General features: G+C 38.8%; 1 protein-coding gene across 1 annotated transcript; it reads left to right on the forward strand.

Annotated features, from left to right (window-relative positions):
• Window positions 1-2,336: 2,336 nt before the first annotated feature.
• LOC140549076 (von Willebrand factor A domain-containing protein 5A-like) lies at window positions 2,337-18,510 on the forward strand. Its single transcript, XM_072672351.1, has 20 exons — window positions 2,337-2,465; window positions 2,671-2,750; window positions 4,315-4,517; window positions 6,325-6,547; window positions 7,071-7,234; window positions 7,841-7,955; window positions 8,265-8,440; window positions 8,524-8,612; window positions 8,751-8,895; window positions 10,066-10,145; window positions 10,509-10,623; window positions 10,882-11,040; window positions 11,335-11,441; window positions 11,795-12,012; window positions 12,118-12,168; window positions 14,296-14,325; window positions 14,432-14,479; window positions 15,580-15,740; window positions 17,714-17,837; window positions 18,060-18,510. Exons 2-20 carry the CDS (start codon window positions 2,711-2,713, stop codon window positions 18,137-18,139), a joined length of 2,328 nt encoding a protein of 775 aa, XP_072528452.1. The 5' UTR covers window positions 2,337-2,465; window positions 2,671-2,710; the 3' UTR covers window positions 18,140-18,510.
• Window positions 18,511-20,142: the final 1,632 nt, after the last annotated feature.

Below are 20,142 nucleotides of genomic sequence, written 5' to 3' on the forward strand. Positions count from 1 at the left end.
TATCTGTTATTTTGTCCTCCTGGGAGCGTAGACTATTTTAATAAAATACATACAACTAACTAAACCTATCAGATTTTCATTTCATGCACGAGAACAACAAATACAACATTTTAAACAATCGTCATGTCCTTCAATAATGAGACGTTCACCCTCTACTGCGCATGCGAGGTGCTGTGCAGACTGACAGCTGGTGATTGTGACTCTCTGTGCTTCATCTCTTGTTTGCATTTATGGTAACTTTCTTAATTTCTTTTCTTACTTTGTTCTCTTTAAGACCATTTAACATTTTTAAAAAGTTCTAATAACATGACTGATAGTACTTAAGACACATTAAGTGTTGTCTTTAAGGGTAGTGAAGACATGTGGTGTTTGCAATACTGTGATTAACGCTTTGTGTTACACACAGAACACATCGTAAATAAATGAGAGGATAAGAAATAATTTTGCGTGACTTTTGTGTAATTTTGCCGAGTTGTGTTCAGGTGGACTGAATAAACTGTGACCCGAAACTAACGTTAACGTCTTTAATGCACAGTATTGTGAAGCTGCGTCTAAAACAGCTTAACTTAACACAGAGAGTTAGCAGTGTTCAGAAACAAATTACTCTCTTTTACTCTCTACATATTGCACAACATCACAACAGCCATTAACCCGTAACTAAACATAAAATACTCATGTTTAACCTGTTGATGAACATAAATGAATTTAGTTTGGTTATATCATGCTCTGTTTGGGTATTGCTGTTTCGTTTGAGCATCATATAGCTTATATTAGTATTAGACAGCCTATATGCATCTTAGGAACATTGCCAAACTAAGAAACTCCTTATCTCTACAGGATGCAGAAAAGCTAGTACACGCTTTTATTACCTCAAGGCTAGATTACTGTAACGCACTACTGTCAGGTTGTTCCAGCAGGAACCTCAATAAACTTCAGCTGGTGCGAAATGCTGCAGCCAGGGTCCTTACTAAAACTAGAAGATTTGACCATAACAGTCCAGTTCTATCAGCACTTCATTGGCTCCCAGTTAAATTCCGTATTGAATACAAAATTCTTCTATTAACATATAAGGCCCTACATGGCCTCGCTCCTGAGTACCTGCAGGATCTTACTGTATACTACGAACCATCAAGACTACTTAGATCTCAGGGTGCTGGCCTCTTACTCGTTCCCAAAATTCAGAAAACCTCAGCAGGGGGAAGAGCCTTTTCTTATAAAGCCCCCCAACTCTGGAATAACCTTCCAGATAATGTTCGGGACTCAGACACAGTCTCAATCTTTAAATCCCAGCTGAAAACTCATCTGTTTAGTTTAGCTTTTGGTCATTAATGTTAATAATTAGTGTTAGATAAAGGCTGCAGGTTCAGGGGTTCAGTACACTGAGATGCTGGAGCTGTCGTCTCGCTGCTTGCACGCGATCACTCAGGTTTATGGACGATGGAGCGGATGGTGGGTGGCGGTATAGCTGTATTGCTGATTCGTGACTTAGAGGGTGCACTGCGTAGGGAGAAATGAGTGATTTAGGACAAGACATCATGTCCATCATGTCAAATAGAGATTCAGCGAGGAGATTATACTTCAGGTGTGTTTCTGGACACAGCTCAGGTGTTCATCGGTTGTTTTGGATCTGTTGAGCACACGCAGTTAAAATGTCCAGTAAAACAACGGGAGGGTCGATGACTGAACAATTTCAGACAGATCCAGTTCGGTGTGAAAGAGAAACTTTCGCTTCGTGAAAGTTTTCATGTGTTTTAAATCATGTTTTAACCTGAGCGTTAACTGTTTGTACCAAAAATCGCTAAAAATCCAAGTCATTGAAACTCATAAAGCCTAGTTTTAAATACCCAGGCTATTGTTATAAAACTGGGGGGCGAATACACGAACTCAGTGGATTTATGTCTGTACTAAAACTTGTGTTGCTGGGAAATACAGTTTTGCCCTGGCACTTTATAAATATATTCTTAATCAGGACACATAAATGTCCACTGTTTTTCTGTATTCGCCTTGTATAAAACATGGTGCAACATATTTTTCTTCATGAAGCCACTTTTCTTAAAGATTTGTCCTAGCAACACTGGGAAAGTATAGAATATCTAATAAATATCTGGTAATATTTATAGTTAATTTTAATAAGCTTTTAAATTGTTGTAAACACACTTTATGTCTTAAACTAGTTTATCATTTTCAATTCAGATATATCATAAATATATATATTTTTTGAGTTTCGTTCGCTGAGATTCATGGGAGCAGCCTCGTCCTAACACAGGGTCAGCTGACGATCCCGGAGCTGCGTGAGGAACCGAGGGGGCGGTGTTTCCCAGTCCTGGGCGAGCTCTTACTGTAAATCCCTCCGTATGACCCCACTTCACAATAAAAGGAGCTGCTGTGCAGTAAACTGTTAGTCATATAAAGCTGAACAGGGCTTTAAAGAAACTGCTGTGCTGCTGCCAGCTGTACATTCACAGGTAGGGACGAGTCTCTTTCTCTTTCAGTTTCCTCAGGACTGACTAACGCTGCAGCGCCTCTCGACAGCCCTAAACTCAGATAACGGTGCTGCATTGTGTGTGTTTTCGGGTTTTACACATTTTCTGTTCACTGAACAGACTTGCTCAGCTCATTAACTGAAAGAGCAGGTGAGCTTCTCTCTCGTAAACAGTGTTTGTGTTACAGGACCGTTCAGATCACGCCCACTCTCCTGTCAGTGAAGAAGATGGTGAACTGTGGCTTGTTGACCGTCAAAAATGAACCAGGTACTTTAAACACAGAGGCTCTCTCTGCTGTATCAGACAGTTGGGGATAATACGTTTCAGTGGGGGTTGAAAAGTAACGTTAATCTTGAAATCTCAGCTCTGGAATTCTGCTGCAGAGACGGCAGTTCGCCTGTAGATGGCACTGAGGAGGCAGGTTTCACCTTCAGTCTAGGTAGTCCATTGTGGGTTTTGAGGTGTGTTTAGAAAATAAAAATATTGCTGTACAATCCTTTTTTCGTCATCAGGTCTTTTACATGTTTTGAGAGTTTAATCTATTACTTCCTCTACGTGTGAAATGTACCCCAGTGCCACTGGCTGCAACACAAGCCCAGTGCATGATCAATCCACCTCCTGTGCTTAACAGTTAAAGATGTGTTCTTTTAATGAAATTCTGGTTTGTTAGTTTTTTCCTAAAAAAAATAAACTTTAATCTAGTGGAATGTCTTCCCTGGACAGTAGAGACAGTTATGCCAGCAAAAGCAGGAGACTTTAACTTGACCTCCACCTTGAGCTCACCATTCCTGTTTACTGCAGTTTCGTAATTACAGTACAGACTGTAGATTATAACTTGGCTGTTCCAGAAGGGTTCATTTTTAATGCACATTGTTCTTGTTCAGCACTTGCCTGATGATGGACTCGTATACATAGACATTAGTCAATGCAAGAGAGGCCTGTAGGTCCCTAGATGGAACCCTGGGGTTGTTTGTGACTTCTCATAATATTATTTACTACAACAGTGATGGAGTGATTTTAGCTTTAGATGACTCTTTGGGAGAGCAACAGTGGTGCTGAATTTACTTTTTGTTTGTATCTCATCTGCCTTACAGTACAGTAATGGTGTCTAAATCCTGTAGAAAGTATTTTCTTTTCCAGTCTGATGAGCTTCAGTAAGAGTTCCTCGAGAATGCCCTTTGGTCGAGCCATGGTATATTTCCATCAATCTGTGTTGTTAAGACCAGACTGGTAGTGAAGAAGTTTATGCTCTTGAAATATGGACGGGTCTGCTAAACTGACACCTGATTGCCATCCTCTTGTCTGAAACAGATTACTTTAATTAGACCTTTAAATTTACTCATACTCCTAGACATCCACACAGTGTTCAGACAATATTAAATGGTGAATAATTTAGATTTATGTACAAATGTAAAAACATTTTTGCATTATTTGTTTAATTATCTGATTATATTTCAAATGTCAAATTAATGCAGAATTGTATAAAATTGTAAAAGGTTAATAAACTGTAGTGATACTGTATTACTGTTTATTTGTTTCTGTTGTTTTGTTGTTGTATTTTACCAAACATTACATTATTCTCAGAGCATTGGTTATCAATATCTATGAGCTTATCATCATGCAGACATTTTATTGATTATTATTACAGCAGTACAGAGAAAGTACATTATGAGGCATTTATAGTTTTAAGAATCTGGCTCATTGTCTTTAAGAAGGAGTTGTGAAGGATGATTTAGTATTTAACTAGAGCAGGTGTGACATTGTCATGATCTGATTCAGTTTCAAACTGAAACTACTGGAGTATGAATGGATTATTATGTTTCCTGCTCAGTTCCTCTGAAGAGCATAGAGGTGGATCTGCAGGTCCAGGGCCATGTAGCGACCGTGAGCTCCACCCTGCAGTATGCAAATGAGGAAAACAGCCCCCTGGAGGCCCTGTTTGTCTTCCCCATTCCTGCAGAAGCTGCTCTCTGTCACTTCAGTGCCAAGATTGCAGATCAGGAGATAGTAGGGAAGCTGCAGGAGAAAGATGAGGTGAGTAAGAGATACAACCTAACAAGACACTTGAAAAAAACATGGCATGTCTTGTATTGTTTTATTTAATTACAAGACATTAGGATTTCTTACCAAAGCAATACAGGTGTTACTCAGATTCATTTTGCCCTCTCCCCAAAAAACTACAGTCCCCTTACACACTTTGTCAGTGCCTTAAGTACATCACTCACTGAATAGGGCAGAACGTTTTGCAGTTGAGTAAAGGTCAGGTCGCCACCGGATAATAATAAAAAACAAAACAGGAATAAAGACAACAATAAAACTAAACTGAATTAAGAAAAATGAAATGGTTCATGTCAAGCCATACAATATGAAAATGTGAGTGAGAATGATAAAGGCCATGCAGGTAAACAGAGTCGTGAATCAATCAGAGGGCCCAGAGCAGGACAGCGGGCAGGAGGGTAGTGGAGAGCCAGGTCAGGCAGAACCAGGAGGGAACAGTTGGATTCAGGCATCTCAATACTTAAGAAAGAAACAGAAAAAAATAGAAAGGAAGGAAAACATTAGGGGAAATGTCATGTGGGGTGGGGGGAATATAGCGTGATAAGATCAGATAAATGGACTTGTATCAGCAGCAAGCAGGGGTCAGCTCAGCACATAGGGGAGAGAAAAGAAGGAAGTAGATTAGGGAGACTGCAGAACTGACCAGAAACTTGTGAACAGAGAGCAGTACAGACCAAACCTGTTAGTGTTCATACAAGCTATTTCAGCAAGGGTAACAGTACAGTGCATTGATGGATTATCCAAAAGCTTGATCAAACAGGTAGGTTTTTAATCTAGATTTAAACACAGAGAGTGTGTCAGAGTCCCAAAAACCAATAGGAAGATTCTTCCTTTTGGTCTTATCTGATAGACTGCAGCAATATAAACCGAGCAGAACTCCCAAATTGTTAGGGACTACTTAGTTATTCCTGCCAAAAGCAAGCTAATATTCTGCTCCTAAACAGAACCAGTTGAGCACACAGCATTAGAAGAGCCTAGACACTATTTTAAATCCGGTCTTTACCATTTTAAATCTCTCTTATTTAAACAGACTTTCAGCTCCATTTAAAACTCTGTTCTTTTAACTGCACTACATTTTGCTTTATTATTTTAATTGTGTTTAATATTTTCTATTTATCCTCTTTTGTACTTTTGTACAGTTGTAAAATGTAAAAGCATGTAAATGACCTCTGTGTGTGTGAAATGTATGTCCTTTTCACTCCAGCTGGTGTTTAATTAACACCTGGATTTGCTGGCTGCTTTCAAAAGCTGATTGTGTAAATTCACAGTCACTTGTAATGCATGGGAAAGAAATGACTTTCCACTTTGACACACCTCTGAAGCTACCTTCGGAAGATACCTGGTGCAATATTTGAACATTGCCCAGGGTTTTCTGATGTCAGGTAAGGTAGCAGTGGTTGGCTAATAGTCTGTTAGGATATATACTAGCAACTATTAGACCCCATTGCTAAAAAACCCTTATGTAGGGGTGGCCAAAGTGGATAGTGACCAGTCAAACTACTTCCTGTGGTGAAAGAATGAGGTAACACCACTGAACCATTCAAGTAAGTTAGCTCCTGGCGAGCAAGTTGCAGTCTTGGGCTGTGGAAAGTTAAGTTAGGCTTTTTCAGGACTGCATAAAAGAGGTGTATCCCATAGTAAGATACAACAACATATGCTAAAAAGAGAACAGTGCACACACAACCACTTGCCCTCTCAGAGTGTTGTGACGTTCTCATCTCTCTGTGAGACAGTGAAATGAACCTGTAAAGCTTCAGGTTGATGTGCTCTGTCTGTTTTCCAGGCGAAGGAGGAGTATGATGATGCGATCGCTTCAGGCGATCAGGCCTTTCTGCTGGAGGAGAGTGAAGAGAGTGAGGATGTGTTCAAGCTGAGTGTGGGGAGTCTGCCTGCAGGCCAGAGTGCTGCTGTCACCTTCATCTACGTCACTGATCTTTCTGTGCAGGCTGACCACTCCCTGCGCTTCTGCCTGCCTGCAGTGCTCAACCCTCGCTACTCACCACCAGGTACCAAACCGCCTCAGCTTACTGAACGACACATGCTGCTCCTTTTCATCATTTACCAACACACACCTACGTAAACACAAGACACACCTGACACAGCACTTTTTAGAGCTTTATTCAGATCTGAAAAAAATATGTAAAGCCGAATAGCATGCTGCTATTGATCTGACCCACTTCTAAAAGTTTAAAATTCTAGTTCAACCAAACCTGCTGTTTTTAAGATAATAAAATAAGGAAAGAGAAAACTAACATGGAGGTAAATGCAATAGTCTCTTACAAGTGGATAACAGGCCATGAGAAATCCAAGTTTAAACTTCAAAAATGCAAGCTCTAATCCACACTTCCTGTTGTTGTATATTGTTTATCATACTAGATCATACTAGTTTGTAGTTTATCTTTACTAGATAACTCATCTGGAAATGAATCATGCTAAGCAGGCATGAATCTGTTGTCTAAATGCAATATAAACCTTGAACCTTTAATAAAACATGAACCTTTAATCCTGGTTTCTCTGCTTTTCTCTCAGGTACAGACAGTGGTGTAGTGTCAGAGATAACATCATCAGCAAGTATTCCCTACTCTCTCTCTTTCACTGCCAATGTGAGCTCTCCCAACCCCATCGCTAAAGTAGAGTCCAAATGTGCCCTTAAGCCTCTGGTGTTCCTCAATGCAGATCATACCATGGCAAAGGTTTGTATGTGTGTTTTAGTGAATGTGCATGTATGTAAGCAGTGGCACATTTAACATGAATATTTTCAGAAACAGTTTAATGAGAAACTGAATCACCATTGCTTTATTAAATAAAGTGGTTTGAACTGTTAAAATACATGCATATCATCACTCTCCAGTCCACACAGTCATGTTCAAAGTTCATTTACATATATCCACCTTTTCACCTGCCACAGTTTAGCCTCAGCACTTGTTCTTTGTATGTTTTTTTAATAAGGCACAGTACAAGACAGCCAGTCAGATCACAGCTCATTCATCTCATATCCAGCTAAAAGAAAGGTGCAGTTTTAGAAACAGTAATAATGTTTAACTACGGCGTAAGAAAATGAAGTATGAATGTCTCTAAAACATCAAACCACACAAACAGTATAAGTGGGTCTCATGAATAGAATAAATCTTTAAAAAAAAAAAAAAAGGATACGGGCCCTTTAATAATAACCAGAATATATTATCATAAGAGCATAATGTGATTTCAGTTGTCACCATGATAAATATTGGCTCACTGCCCAGTCAGACAAGCTGGTTTTAAGTGTTTCTGATCATACTTGTGTGTGTTTGTATGTTAAGGTGTGTCTGTGTGCAGATCATAAGTTTGACAGAGATGTGGAGCTGTATCTATACTATGAGAATGCCCACCAGCCCACTGCTATAGTGGAGGCAGGAGTGTCCACTGCAAAGCCAGGTAAGCTAAACAGAATATCTTTCACAGTATCAGTTAAACAGAGGTTTAAAGCAACAATATGTAGCAACTGTATGTTAAAACCACAGCTTCACAATCATTGTAATGGTACACTGAGTTATGTACACTTATTTAATCGTTTGCAAAAGAACTCTGATATTCTGAAGCTGACAAGGAAAGTGGAGTATTCATCTCACAGTTTTTGCCGTCTGTTGGTTTGTCTGGAAATATTACAAAGCACCCTTTGCAGTTTTTTCTGTTCTGTCTTTTCCCCCTTTGCTTCACTGCTCATTGTATTTTTGTCTTTTTCAGGAACTCTAATGGGAGACCCTGTGGTCCTGCTGAGTTTGTACCCAGAGTTCCCTGAGGCAGTAATGTCATCTGTGTCATCTTGTGGTGAGTTTGTGTTTGTGATGGACAGATCCGGCAGTATGGGCTATGCAATGCATAATGGACGTGGTGCACAGCTGCGTATTGAGAGTGCCAGGGTAAGACTTAGCACTGAACTAATTGTACCTATTTTGCAAAAAGCATTTGAACAGCATTTATTAATAGTGTTTGATGGCTTTAGGACACTCTGCTCCTGCTGCTGAAGAGTCTTCCTATGGGCTGCTACTTCAATATCTATGGCTTTGGTTCAAACTACGAATCATTCTTCCCGTAAGAGAAATTTCATGTTGTACTGAATTTACTGTACTGTATTACACAGTCTGCGTTCATGAGTTAAACACTTTCAGAAATCTTTTAGGACTGGTTTAGGAGAGACTGAACTCTGGTGTATGTGTTTCCGGACTTCAGAATGAGTGTGGAATACACTCAGAAGACAATGGAGGAAGCTTTGAAGAGAGTAAAGGAGATTGACGCAAATATGGGCGGCACCGAGATTCTGGAGCCTCTGAAACACATTTACAACCAGCAGTGCATCCGTAACCACCCCAGACAGGTAACATGCTCAGATAGCCTTTCATCTGTGGTACACAGGTGTTGGGAAGAGTGCAAGCTTATATGCGGCACCAGTATGTACCAATAACCAATAACTAGAGTTTTGGGTCTGCATTTCAGCATAAAAGCTCTGCATTCTGTGAACTTTGCATGCACCTCAGTGGTACAGAGTGTAGTAAGCTCAAATTGTTAAAAGTTACATGTAACTTAGGGATATAAAGATGTTATGTCTTTTTGTCATTAAGTATCTAAATTAACTAACTAGCTGAGCTTATCTCATCCGCCCACATGAAACAATAATAATAATATGTTTGCCCACACAAACATTCACACTTACACAGAATAATGTAAAGATTCAAGCAAGGCTTTTTAACTTTTCTCTTAAGGGTGAAAATATGATTTAATATATGATTTAAAATCTTCAGTCATAATTTTAAAAACTTACAAATTACTATCTCAACAATATCTGTCATATACAAAATAATACTTGTGCATGGCCTTGTCCATTCCGAGCCATTCCTGTGATAAGACCGGTGCTTGCACTTTCATCAAAACTAGGACAAGGCCATGCGCAAGTATTATTTTGTATATGACAGATATTGTTGAGATGAAAAACCAAAACCAACACAGCTAGCCAGTTATGTTTATATGAAAATATAAACAATACCAACAATATCATAGAAGTCCATGTACATGTATAAACTTCATAAAAGTCCATGTTAAATGTTTCTTTCTGAATGGAATTTATCCCTCATGGATAAATGGATCCCAACACAAGTGTATTTTATGTAGTGTTCGGTGTTGGTGACACTTGATAGGCTACATTTCTTATTGTGTTCTATTTATTTGCATTTTAAAAGATCAGGTCAATTCTTCAATGGTTTGTGTGACTAGTGATGGGGGTTGTGAATAAGAAAACCTTTTACTTAGCCTAGCAATCCAATAATCATCCTTACATGCATACAAATAAATATAGTTTATCATTATGGGACTAAGAGTATTCTAAATAAAAATATTTTGACCAGAAACTACAATTCAATCTCTATTTCTGTCTGGATGTAAACAGTTGCTTTGGAAGGCTGAGCATGGGTGGGGTACCTCTTTATTAGTGCTTTTTATTCCTTAGTGTTTTGTGTTGAAGTTCTATATTTCATTTTATCTTTCTCTACAGTTGTTTGTTTTCACTGATGGAGAGGTGGGGAACACCAAAGAAGTTCTTTCCCTTGTGAAAGACAATGCCGAATCCCACAGGCACGTGGAGTTTAATGATTAAAAATGAATTCATATCTTTTTAATACTTAACAAACTAGAATACACAGTGTATTTCTCTCCATTGTAACTATACTGTCTTTACAGTGTCTTATAAGTGGATGTAAATAATTAATGTCACAACTCTTCCGTCAACCTTTTTGTTTTAGTGTGCACAATAAACAACAACCTTCTTGGAAGGATTTTTAAACACAGCTCATAAAACAATTAGCCCATTTCCTAAAACTGCATTTTATGTGTTATGTACTTTCTTTTACGAACAAAACAAATCTAACTAAAGCAAGAGAGAGAGAGAGAGAGAGAGAGAGAGAGAGATAGATAATTGAACTGATGGTATTTTAACAGGTGTTTCACGTTTGGGATTGGTGAAGGTGCAAGCACCGCCCTCATCACAGGAATGGCTCGGAATGGATGTGGCCATGCGCAGTTTATCACAGGATCTGACCGCATGCAGCCCAAAGTAAAGCAGGAGACTTTAAAATTATACAGAAGAACTTGAGTTCCTTTAGTAATTTTAATAAAATGAATTACTTGATATACTTACTTTATAATATCAGTAATTAGTATTGGAGAGTAAGTAATCATTTCCAGCATGTAAAGTTATTAATTATCAGAAAATAATGTCCTCTGCACACTGCATGTCTATTCACTCCTTTTCACAATTTTCACATTTGATATTTAACCCTTCCTTCACTCTTTCCTTTACTCTTCTTCCTAGGTAATGCAGTCTCTCCGCTATGCTCTACAGCCAGCGGTGGATGATATTAGTGAAGTGTGGACGGTTCCAGCAGGCATGTCCACCAACCGCCTGAGCCAACCCCTGAATGTACTCTTCCAGGGTCAAAGGGCACTGATTTATGCCCAACTGAATGGAGAGGTGAGAGCTTTTTTATATCGCTGATATTTACAAGAAACCAGCTGTGTCTCTAACAGTTTACTCAGAAATATATACATGCCTCTTAGTAAGCATGAATGTCATATTAATTTGGCAGTTTTTGGTGATATATTTCACAATTAACTGAAAGAATCAGCTTTAATGGGCCTCATGTACCTTATAAGCACACTTTTTATTATTTTGTATAATTTTTATTTAAAGACATGATTATAGAAACACTGTTTTTGACTAAATATCAAATTCAGTTAAATTCCACACTTTGTTCTCTGTCTGCAGAGTCAGAGTTCGGACTCTGAGGGGACAGTAACAGTGAAGTACCGTCTGGCAGGTCAAGAAGTCTCCAACACACTCAGCTTTTCCCTAAAGCCTGCTGAGAGTACCAGGTAACATTACATAACATGTAGTTCTAGACAGCATAACAGTTTTAGCATATCTATCATTGTCATGATAAAATGCATCACAACAGGCCACAGTGTGCTTTTCTGAGTGTGTGGTGAAAATGTAGTTAGACAACACTGACCAACTGCAAGGGTCCCAGCAGTAAAGCAACATTGGTGTTCTTCTGTGATTATTACTATACAGATGACCTGGGTTCATTTCCTGTGTCTGGTGAGCTTCACTATTACAACCCTGTGTTAGTTCTTCAATTGCATAGTAGGGCCGATTAATCTACTAAGATTGCCAGTCATTTGACTTGATCACACACATATGGCTTAAACAAACTGTGTTTGTGCAGACTGTCCATCCACAGGCTGGCTGCCCGGTCTCTGATCCGCTCTCTGGAACAGGAGTGGCAGACTGAAAGAGGGAATAGAGAAGCTTTAAAGGCCAGAGTGGTGGAGCTCAGTGTGGAGTCTGGAGTGAGCAGCTCACACACTGCCTTCATCGCTGTTCATAAGGGCAGTGGAGAAGCTGTGAAAGGACCAATGCTGCAGAGGAGAGTGCCCGCACCAAGTCAGTGCTGCTTCCACAAAACCTCTGCTCCCATTACACTTTTATCTTGTACAAAAACAGCAGCAGACATGGAAATCATAACATCCTTTTTTGGCTTCTGTTTAGGAGGGAAGTTTTTGAAAGCAGCAATGCCAATGGCCCTTTATTGTTCCAGAGGTAAGTGACCATTAGTAAACTTTTCTAACTGGCATTGGACATAAATAACTGGCCAAACCTGCTCAAAATAATTAAAATGGTCAGAAGTACCTAAATGACCACCATAATATTTTGCACCCATGGTCAAATTACACATTTAGTCACATTATAAAACAAAACACACTATTTTAAGTAAATGCTTAAAAAATATTTTAACAAAAAAAGAGATCAGATCAGATCAATGTGGTGGAATGTCATTTGGCCAAGGGTGCCCACACTTTAATTTAAGACTGTACACCAGCTAAAATAACCTGATTTAAGCATTAACTTCTGTCCTGCACTCAGTTGGCCACAACCTGAGCTAATTAACAGAAAATAAAACAAAACTATATATATACAGTGAGGAAAAAAAGTATTTGAACACCCTGTGACTTTACAAGTTCTCCCATTTAGAAATCATGGAGGGGTCTGAAACTTTCATCTTAGGTGCATGTCCACTGTGAGACATAATCTAAAAAACAACCCAGAAATCACAATGTATGATTTTTTAATAATTTATTTGTGTGTTACTGCTGCAAATAAGTATTTGAACACCTGTGAAAATCAATGTTAATATTTGGTACAGTAGCCTTTGTTTGCAATTACAGGTCAAACGTTTCCTGTAGTTTTTCACCAGGTTTGCACACACTGCAGCAGGGATTTTGGCCCATTCCTCCACACAGATTTTCTCCAGATCAGCCAGGTTTCTGGGCTATCGATGAGAAACACAGAGTTTGAGCTCCCTCCAAAGATTTTCTGGCTAGGCCACTCCAGAACCTTGATATGCTTCTTACGGAGCCACTCCATGGTTATCCTGGCTGTGTGCTTTGGGTCATTGTCATGTTGAAAGACCCAGCCACGACCCATCCTCAGTGCTCTAACTGAGGGAAGGAGGTTGTTCCCCAAAATCTCCCAATACATGTGCCCCGGTCATCCTCTCCTTAATACAGTGCAGTTGTCCTGTCCCATGTGCAGAAAAACACCCCCAAAGCATGATGCTTCCACCCTCATGCTTCACAGTAGGGATTGTGTTTTTGGGATGGTACTCATCATTCTTCGTCCTCCAAACATGGCGAGTGGAATTAAGACCAAAAAGTTCTATTTTGGTCTCATCTGGCCACAGAACTTTCTCCAATGACTCCTCTGGATCATACAAATGGTCATGGGCAAACTTAAGACGGGCCTGGACGTGTGCTGATTTAAGCAGGGGAACCTTCCGTGCCATGCATGACTTTAAACTATGACCTCTTAGTATATTACCCACAGTAACCTTGGAAACAGTGGTGCCAGCTCTCTTCAGGTCATTGACCAGCTCCTCCTGTGTAGTTCTGGGTTGATTCCTCACCGTTCTTAGGATCATTGATACGCCATGAGGTGAGATCTTGCATGGAGCCCCAGTCCGAGGGAGATTGACAGTCATGTTTAGCTTCTTCCATTTTCTAATAATTGCTCCAACAGTTGCTCTTTTTTCACCAAGCTGCTTGGCAATTGCCCCGTAGCCTTTTCCAGCCTTGTGGAGGTCTACAATTTTGTCTCTGGTGTCTTTGGACAGCTCTTTGGTCTTAGCCATGTTAGTAGTTGGAGTCTTACTGATTGTGTGGGGTGGACAGGTGTCTGTATGCAGCTAACGACCTCAAACAGGTGCTTCTAATTTAGAATAATAAGTGGAGTGGAGGTGGACTTTTTAGAGGTGGACTAACAGGTCTTTGAGGGCCAGAATTTTTGCTGATTGGCAGGTGTTCAAATACTTATTTGCAGCAGTAACACACAAATAAATTATTAAAACATCATACATTGTGATTTCCGGATTAGTTTTTTTAGATTATGTCTCTCACAGTGGACATGCACCTAAGATGAAAATTTCAGACCCCTCCATGATTTCTAAGTGGGAGAACTTGCAAAGTCGCAGGGTGTTCAAATACTTATTTTGTTGTTTGTCAAATACTTTAAATGTTGTTTCATTCATTTTAATGTTGTGGTTCACAGCTTACATTTAAAGTGTTTTGTCTCATGAACTAGGAATAAATGTTTTTGCAGACATTTGGATTTGACTTACTATAAAACATATGATATTCTCATTAACTTTTTCTTTTATGTTCTTCACAAAAGCTCCCAGAAAAGCATGTCAATCGAGTCTGTGTAAGATTATTTTATTTATTGTACACATATTTCCAAGCATGTTATTACTTACATAAAATGAACATATTAATATGCCTATTTCAAGTTTTTCTTTTTTTCCTTACAGTTGGTGGATGTTTTGCAATGCTAAAGAAAAAGAAAAAGACGAGTAAAGGTGTGTGACTTCTTGACTTGTAATTATGGTATTTTATGTTTTTTCTGCTTTATGTTTATACTGCTTTCTTACACCTCCTAATGCAATTACACTTAATGTTCTGCATGTTTAACCAACATCAGATTCAGATCTTTACCTCAGTGTGAATCATTGATAACCTGATGACTGTTGATAACTGTTCCACAGTGCATATCAACTAGATTTCTTGGTCCAGAGATGTTATTTGATTGAGCCTTTTCAGTATCTTTTTAATAAGCTACACTAAAGATTGGCACTTTTATACCACTACTTATGGACAACCATCTGTACCAATACTAGAACTTGACAGTTCATTTCTCTCATTTGGACATTTGATCAGTACAGAAAATTATTAGCATATTAATAATAGTAATTAATTTAGTTTTTAATCACATTTTAACATGAATAAATGGAAGCACCTGAATCTATGTTTAGTCCACACATTCCACAAACCTTCCTACTTCCAAAAGCATTTAATAACTATGATTCTCTCCAACTTTGCATCTTTCCTTTTTATTTTCAGGAAGAATTACACCTGAATCTAATAATGCATGCTGGTCCTTATCTGCTGACACTGACATGGTTAAAGTCAATTTCGGTCTCTTCACTCACACATTCAAAAGTTATACAATCTGTACTGTGGTTACTTATGCTCATGGGTATCTCTTTACTTGGATGGTCTATTGTAGATGCCTCGTAGATTTCTCACCTGACTTTTAACTAACCTTTAACTAAATGTTGCTTAAATGCAACTGAACTCTACCCTAACAAAACCCTAAACCTCATCCTAACCTTAACCTCATCCTTACCCCTTTAGGGTTAGATTTAAGGTTTATGTTAGGGTTAAGTGTAGGGTTACAGTCAATAGACCTAAGACCAACAGTCATTTACATTTATTTTAGTTGCATTTAATTCAGTTGAATAGTTAGTTAAATGTCAGGTGAGCATGTATGTAGCATCTTTAATGGTCCATTCAAGTGATACCTGTTCATGTTAATATTTAGGTTAAAAATGACATAGTACTCAGTAACACTTATATTAGTATTTCATTGTTTAATACTCTTTTCTGTTTCTGGGTTCAGCACAATCTGTAGAAAGTGTAGACATTCTGCCGAAGATTGAAGACCACTTGCTTCAGCTTATCTCCCTCCAGAAGGCTTCAGGCTGCTGGGACATGGACAACGCTCTGGCGCAGGTGTTTGGGAGGACGGAAGAAGAGGTGGTAAAGCAAACCCCTGCACAGGTGAGTGCTGTATTAAATATAAGTAGATAACTTATAGATATTATTATGATCTACCAGTGATAGAAACCATACTCAAAGTACAAACTGTTGGTAATGGTAGGTTGTTGTCCCAGGTTTTTTTTTCAATTTATGATAAAGCATTGGACTTCCTAATCTTGATAGATTTAAATATGATTAGGTTTTATTAACTGAGGTTAATAAACTACCGTCCACAAACAAATTGAGTTTTTTGTCATGGAAAACCCTGCTTTGGGAAATGCTTCCCAAAGTATGAAAATTCTGACATCACAACTAATGAATGTTTCTGACTGAAACTCAAATACAGCCTAACTTTCTGTATAGTGAACATATATACATATATATATATAGTGCCCTCCATAATTATTGGCACCCCTGGTTAAGATGTGTTCTTTAGCTTCTAATAAATTGAGTTTTTTTCTAAATAATATAGGACCACGATGGAAAAAAGAGTAAAATCCAACCTTTAACTCAAGTGAATTTATTCAGTAGGGAAAAAATTCCACATTAAGAAATAATTGTTTAACATCAAATCATGTGTGCCACAATTATTGGCACCCCTGATGTTAATACTTTGTACAACCCCCTTTTGGCAACAAAACAGCAGCTAATCTTCTCTTATAATGTTTCACAAGATGGGAGAATACAGATAGAGGGATCTTTGACCATTCCTCTTTGCACAATCTCTCTAAATCATCCAGCGACCTGGGTCCTCTCCTCTGCACTCTCCTCTTCAGCTCACCCCACAGGTTTTCAATGGGGTTGAGGTCTGGGGACTGAGATGGCCATGGGAGGAGCTTGATTCTGTGTGTGGTGAACCATTTCTGTGTAGATTTGGCCATATGTTTTGGGTCATTATCTTGCTGAAAGACCCAGTGACGACCAATCTTCAGCTTATGGGCAGAAGCCACCAGATTTTTTTTTTGTCCTGTTTTTTTTAAATGACCTTTTTATTTCTCTTATCATCCTCCTCACTGTGCATGGTGGCAAAATAAACTTGCGTCCTCGTCCAGGCTTGTTTACCACTGTTCCAGTTGTTTTAAACTTCTTAATAATTCCTCTGACAGTAGATATGGACAGGTGGAGGTGAGTGGCTATTTTCTTGTAGCCATTGCCTGACTTGTGGAGGTCAACACTCATCTGCCTTACTTGAATGGTATGTTCCTTTGTCTTTCCCATGTTGAAGAGAAATGGCCTCTGTGTCACGTCATATTTATACCCCAGGGAAACAGGAAGTTGTGAATTACTAATTAAATGTTCGTACATACTCTGATCAACTTCGTAAACTACTGTAGAAATGACAGAAATACTTTAATTACATTTATTTCCTAAGAAATGTTAGGGGTGCCAATAATTGTGGAACAGGTGATTTTATGAAGAATAATTATATCTTAGTCAGGGATTTTTTTCCCCTTAAAATTCACTTGAGTTAAAGGTTGGATTTTACTCTTTTTCCCCCAATGGTCCTATATTATTTAGAAAAAAACTCAATTTATTAGAAGCTAAAGAACACATCTTAACCAGGGGTGCCAATAATTATGGATGGCACTGTATATATATACATATATATATATATATACAGATAACCTAAATCCAATAGAAATTTTGTTTAACAACCTCAAAAGAGCAGTTTGTGCTTAAAAGCCCATCAGTATCACTGCGCTGAAGCAGATTTGTAAGTATTGACCAAAATGGTGGTTGAAGATATTGCTGCTCAAGGGGGGCACATCAGTTACTGAAAGCAGAGGTTCACACACATTTTCCAACAAATATAATAAATGTTGGACCATTTTGCTTAAATCTACCATCAAAACTATGTGTTTGCATAATTTGTTGTGTTGGATTCTCTTGTGATGATCTGATCACATGTAATGTCTAATCAATGCAGGAGCAGGCACTGTATGCACTAACGACACTGTTCATGTTTTATATGTCCTGTGTGGTATTCTGTTCAGGTGGAGAAGGGGGTCTGGGCTACAGTTTTGGCTCTGATCTGGTTACATGGGTTTAAGATGGACGATCAGGTCGAGTGGCAGTTTGTGGCAATAAAAGCCACAGAATGGATCCTTGAGCAGAAAGGTGAGGCATCTATTTCAATCAGACATCAGTTAAATCAGTCTTATGTTAAATTACTAAAATGGTTTATACTAAAATTATTCAAGTACTAAAAGATACCTTTAATAATAATCACATCACAACAGTTAAATGCTAGAGTTAGCCTATTTTAGCTTCATGAATAAGCTTTACTGTAGTGATGGTGATGATGATGATGATAATGATGTTGATGTCTGTGTGTTTCAGTGGCCAACCTTTCTGAGTGTGTTCTTGTGGGTAATGCTCTGCTGGGCTGCCAGGTTACAGAAGAGGCTCTTGGGCTCTGAAATCTTCACTCGTCCTGTCTGTGGAGCTACTCTGCACACTGCAAATAGTTTCCTCAACTTGCACTTGATTTACTTGCTGCACTATTGCTATTGTTTACAATGACATTTATATTGCCTAATGACAATATTACTGACTATGACTAATGTGTGCCTTTGTTTCTGTTCTAATTACACAAAACCCCAAAGATTGTAACTAACCTTTAGAACTGTTCTATGTTTTCTGTGACAGTTACTTTTAGACGTTGTTCATAAATGGACAGTTTTAGGTTTTGAGTGATAATAAAACTCTGCACTCACTACATGTTTGAATATTTGTTAGAATTGTTCATCCTGAATGAAAATGATGTTTACTAAATAAACAGGTTATGTACTGTGGAGTTAATCTGAATAATGTACTAATAATGATCAAATATTCTGTATGAGGTGCATGTAGTGGAGTTATATTATTTTATATTTTATTTTAGTTATCATTATTTCACTACTCATCAGAAATACGACTTCAACATCAAAATTACACATCAGTTATTTTAAAAAATCACTATGAATATTGAACATTTTACAATTTTACATCAACAATAAACAGAATATAAAAAACAACAACATTATTCTAGAGGCAAGGCGCTACACCGCTTCAGCAAGACCGTGCGCGATGCGCCAATGAAATAGCAGTTCGCCAAAGTCAGACCACGGCTGGCTCCTAAAGGGAATGGCGAGTGACGCCCTAAATCAAGCAGCGATTTTGATAAAAATCAAGCAGCGCGAGTTTTTAAGCGACTAGCGACAAATCCACTTTTTCTGGTGTTGTTGGAGACTTTCGGAGACTCTGAGGTGAACACACATGTTCTTCAGTTACTGTCCTCAGCAGCGGTGCTGCCGTGAGCCCCGTCCCACAACGCTGCCAGTGCTCGGTCTCTCAGTCAGAGCAGACCCTCATCGCTCCGCGGCCACACTGCAAATGAACTGCGCATGCCCGAAGTCGCCGCTGACTCCGCCCCCTGTTTACAAAGCGGGATGTACATATAAACGCGTCTTCAGAGAGACACGAAATAAATCACTGCATTTAACTTCCACAATCTCAGTCCCTCACTCACCTCTACACTAACAAAAAAAAGAAAGAAAGAAAAGAAAGAAAGAAAAGAAAGTGAAAAAAAAATGAGTGCCGGTCCCAAATCCGGATAAAGGAGGAGGGTTGAACGCAGAGTATCAGTTCCACCCCACATAACAGTCATTTGATATGCTAGCATTTAACAACACAGAACAAAATAGATTTATGTAATGTGGGTCTACAAAGCTTTAAAGTCATGAAGTTATTCTGAGAAGTGACGGCCTATTTCAGAGGCAAAAAAAAAAAAGAATCAACAGAAGAAGTTCATTTATTCTGTTTATTAAGAGTTTATTGTAGTTCTAACATATTTAGTGTTTTTCCTCACCTTTTTTCTCTTCCACAACGTTATCCCTTTATCCTACAGCTTCAAACTCAAGCAAATGAACAATTCTGCAAATTAGGCGATGGCGTCATTTTGCGACTCCTAGCGACTTTTAGAACAGCCAATTTTCCTCATTGGGGAGTTGGCAACACTGGTTGATGGCTTGTCAAAAGACTGCTGAAATAGGGCCTAGACAGACCTGCGGCGCTCAGTCTGAGTCAAACTGCTTGTGAAACTGCAAACCTCATTTCCAAGCGCCTCCAGACAGCCAATCAGATTCCACAGCCTTCCTGGTAAGCCAGCCAATCAGATTCCACAGCCTTCCTGGTAAGACAGCCAATCAGATTCCACAGCCTTCCTGGTAAGACAGCCAATCAGATTCCACGGAAGAACAGGCGCTTTTCTCAAGCATGGCGGCTGAAGGGCTTGTAAGAGTAATTCGCTGAGAGGTATTAGAGTGGATAAGAGAGCATTAATAGCGACCTCACATTCACTTTTGATAAGTGTGAAACCTGTGAAACCGCTCTGCGTTAGTGGCCTCGTAGTCAAGCCAATGCTTTTGCAAAGAATAAAATA

This window comes from Salminus brasiliensis, chromosome 2, assembly GCF_030463535.1.
Source record: "Salminus brasiliensis chromosome 2, fSalBra1.hap2, whole genome shotgun sequence".
Lineage (NCBI taxonomy): Eukaryota > Metazoa > Chordata > Actinopteri > Characiformes > Bryconidae > Salminus > Salminus brasiliensis.

Coding starts and splice junctions, on each gene's coding strand:
- LOC140549076 (XM_072672351.1), top strand. CDS start 2,711: ATGGTGAACTGTGGCTTGTTGACCGTCAAAAATGAACCAG. Junction 6,548..7,070: donor CCCTCGCTACTCACCACCAG/GTACCAAACCGC, acceptor CTTTTCTCTCAG/GTACAGACAGTGGTGTAGTG. Junction 17,838..18,059: donor ATGGATCCTTGAGCAGAAAG/GTGAGGCATCTA, acceptor TGTGTGTTTCAG/TGGCCAACCTTTCTGAGTGT.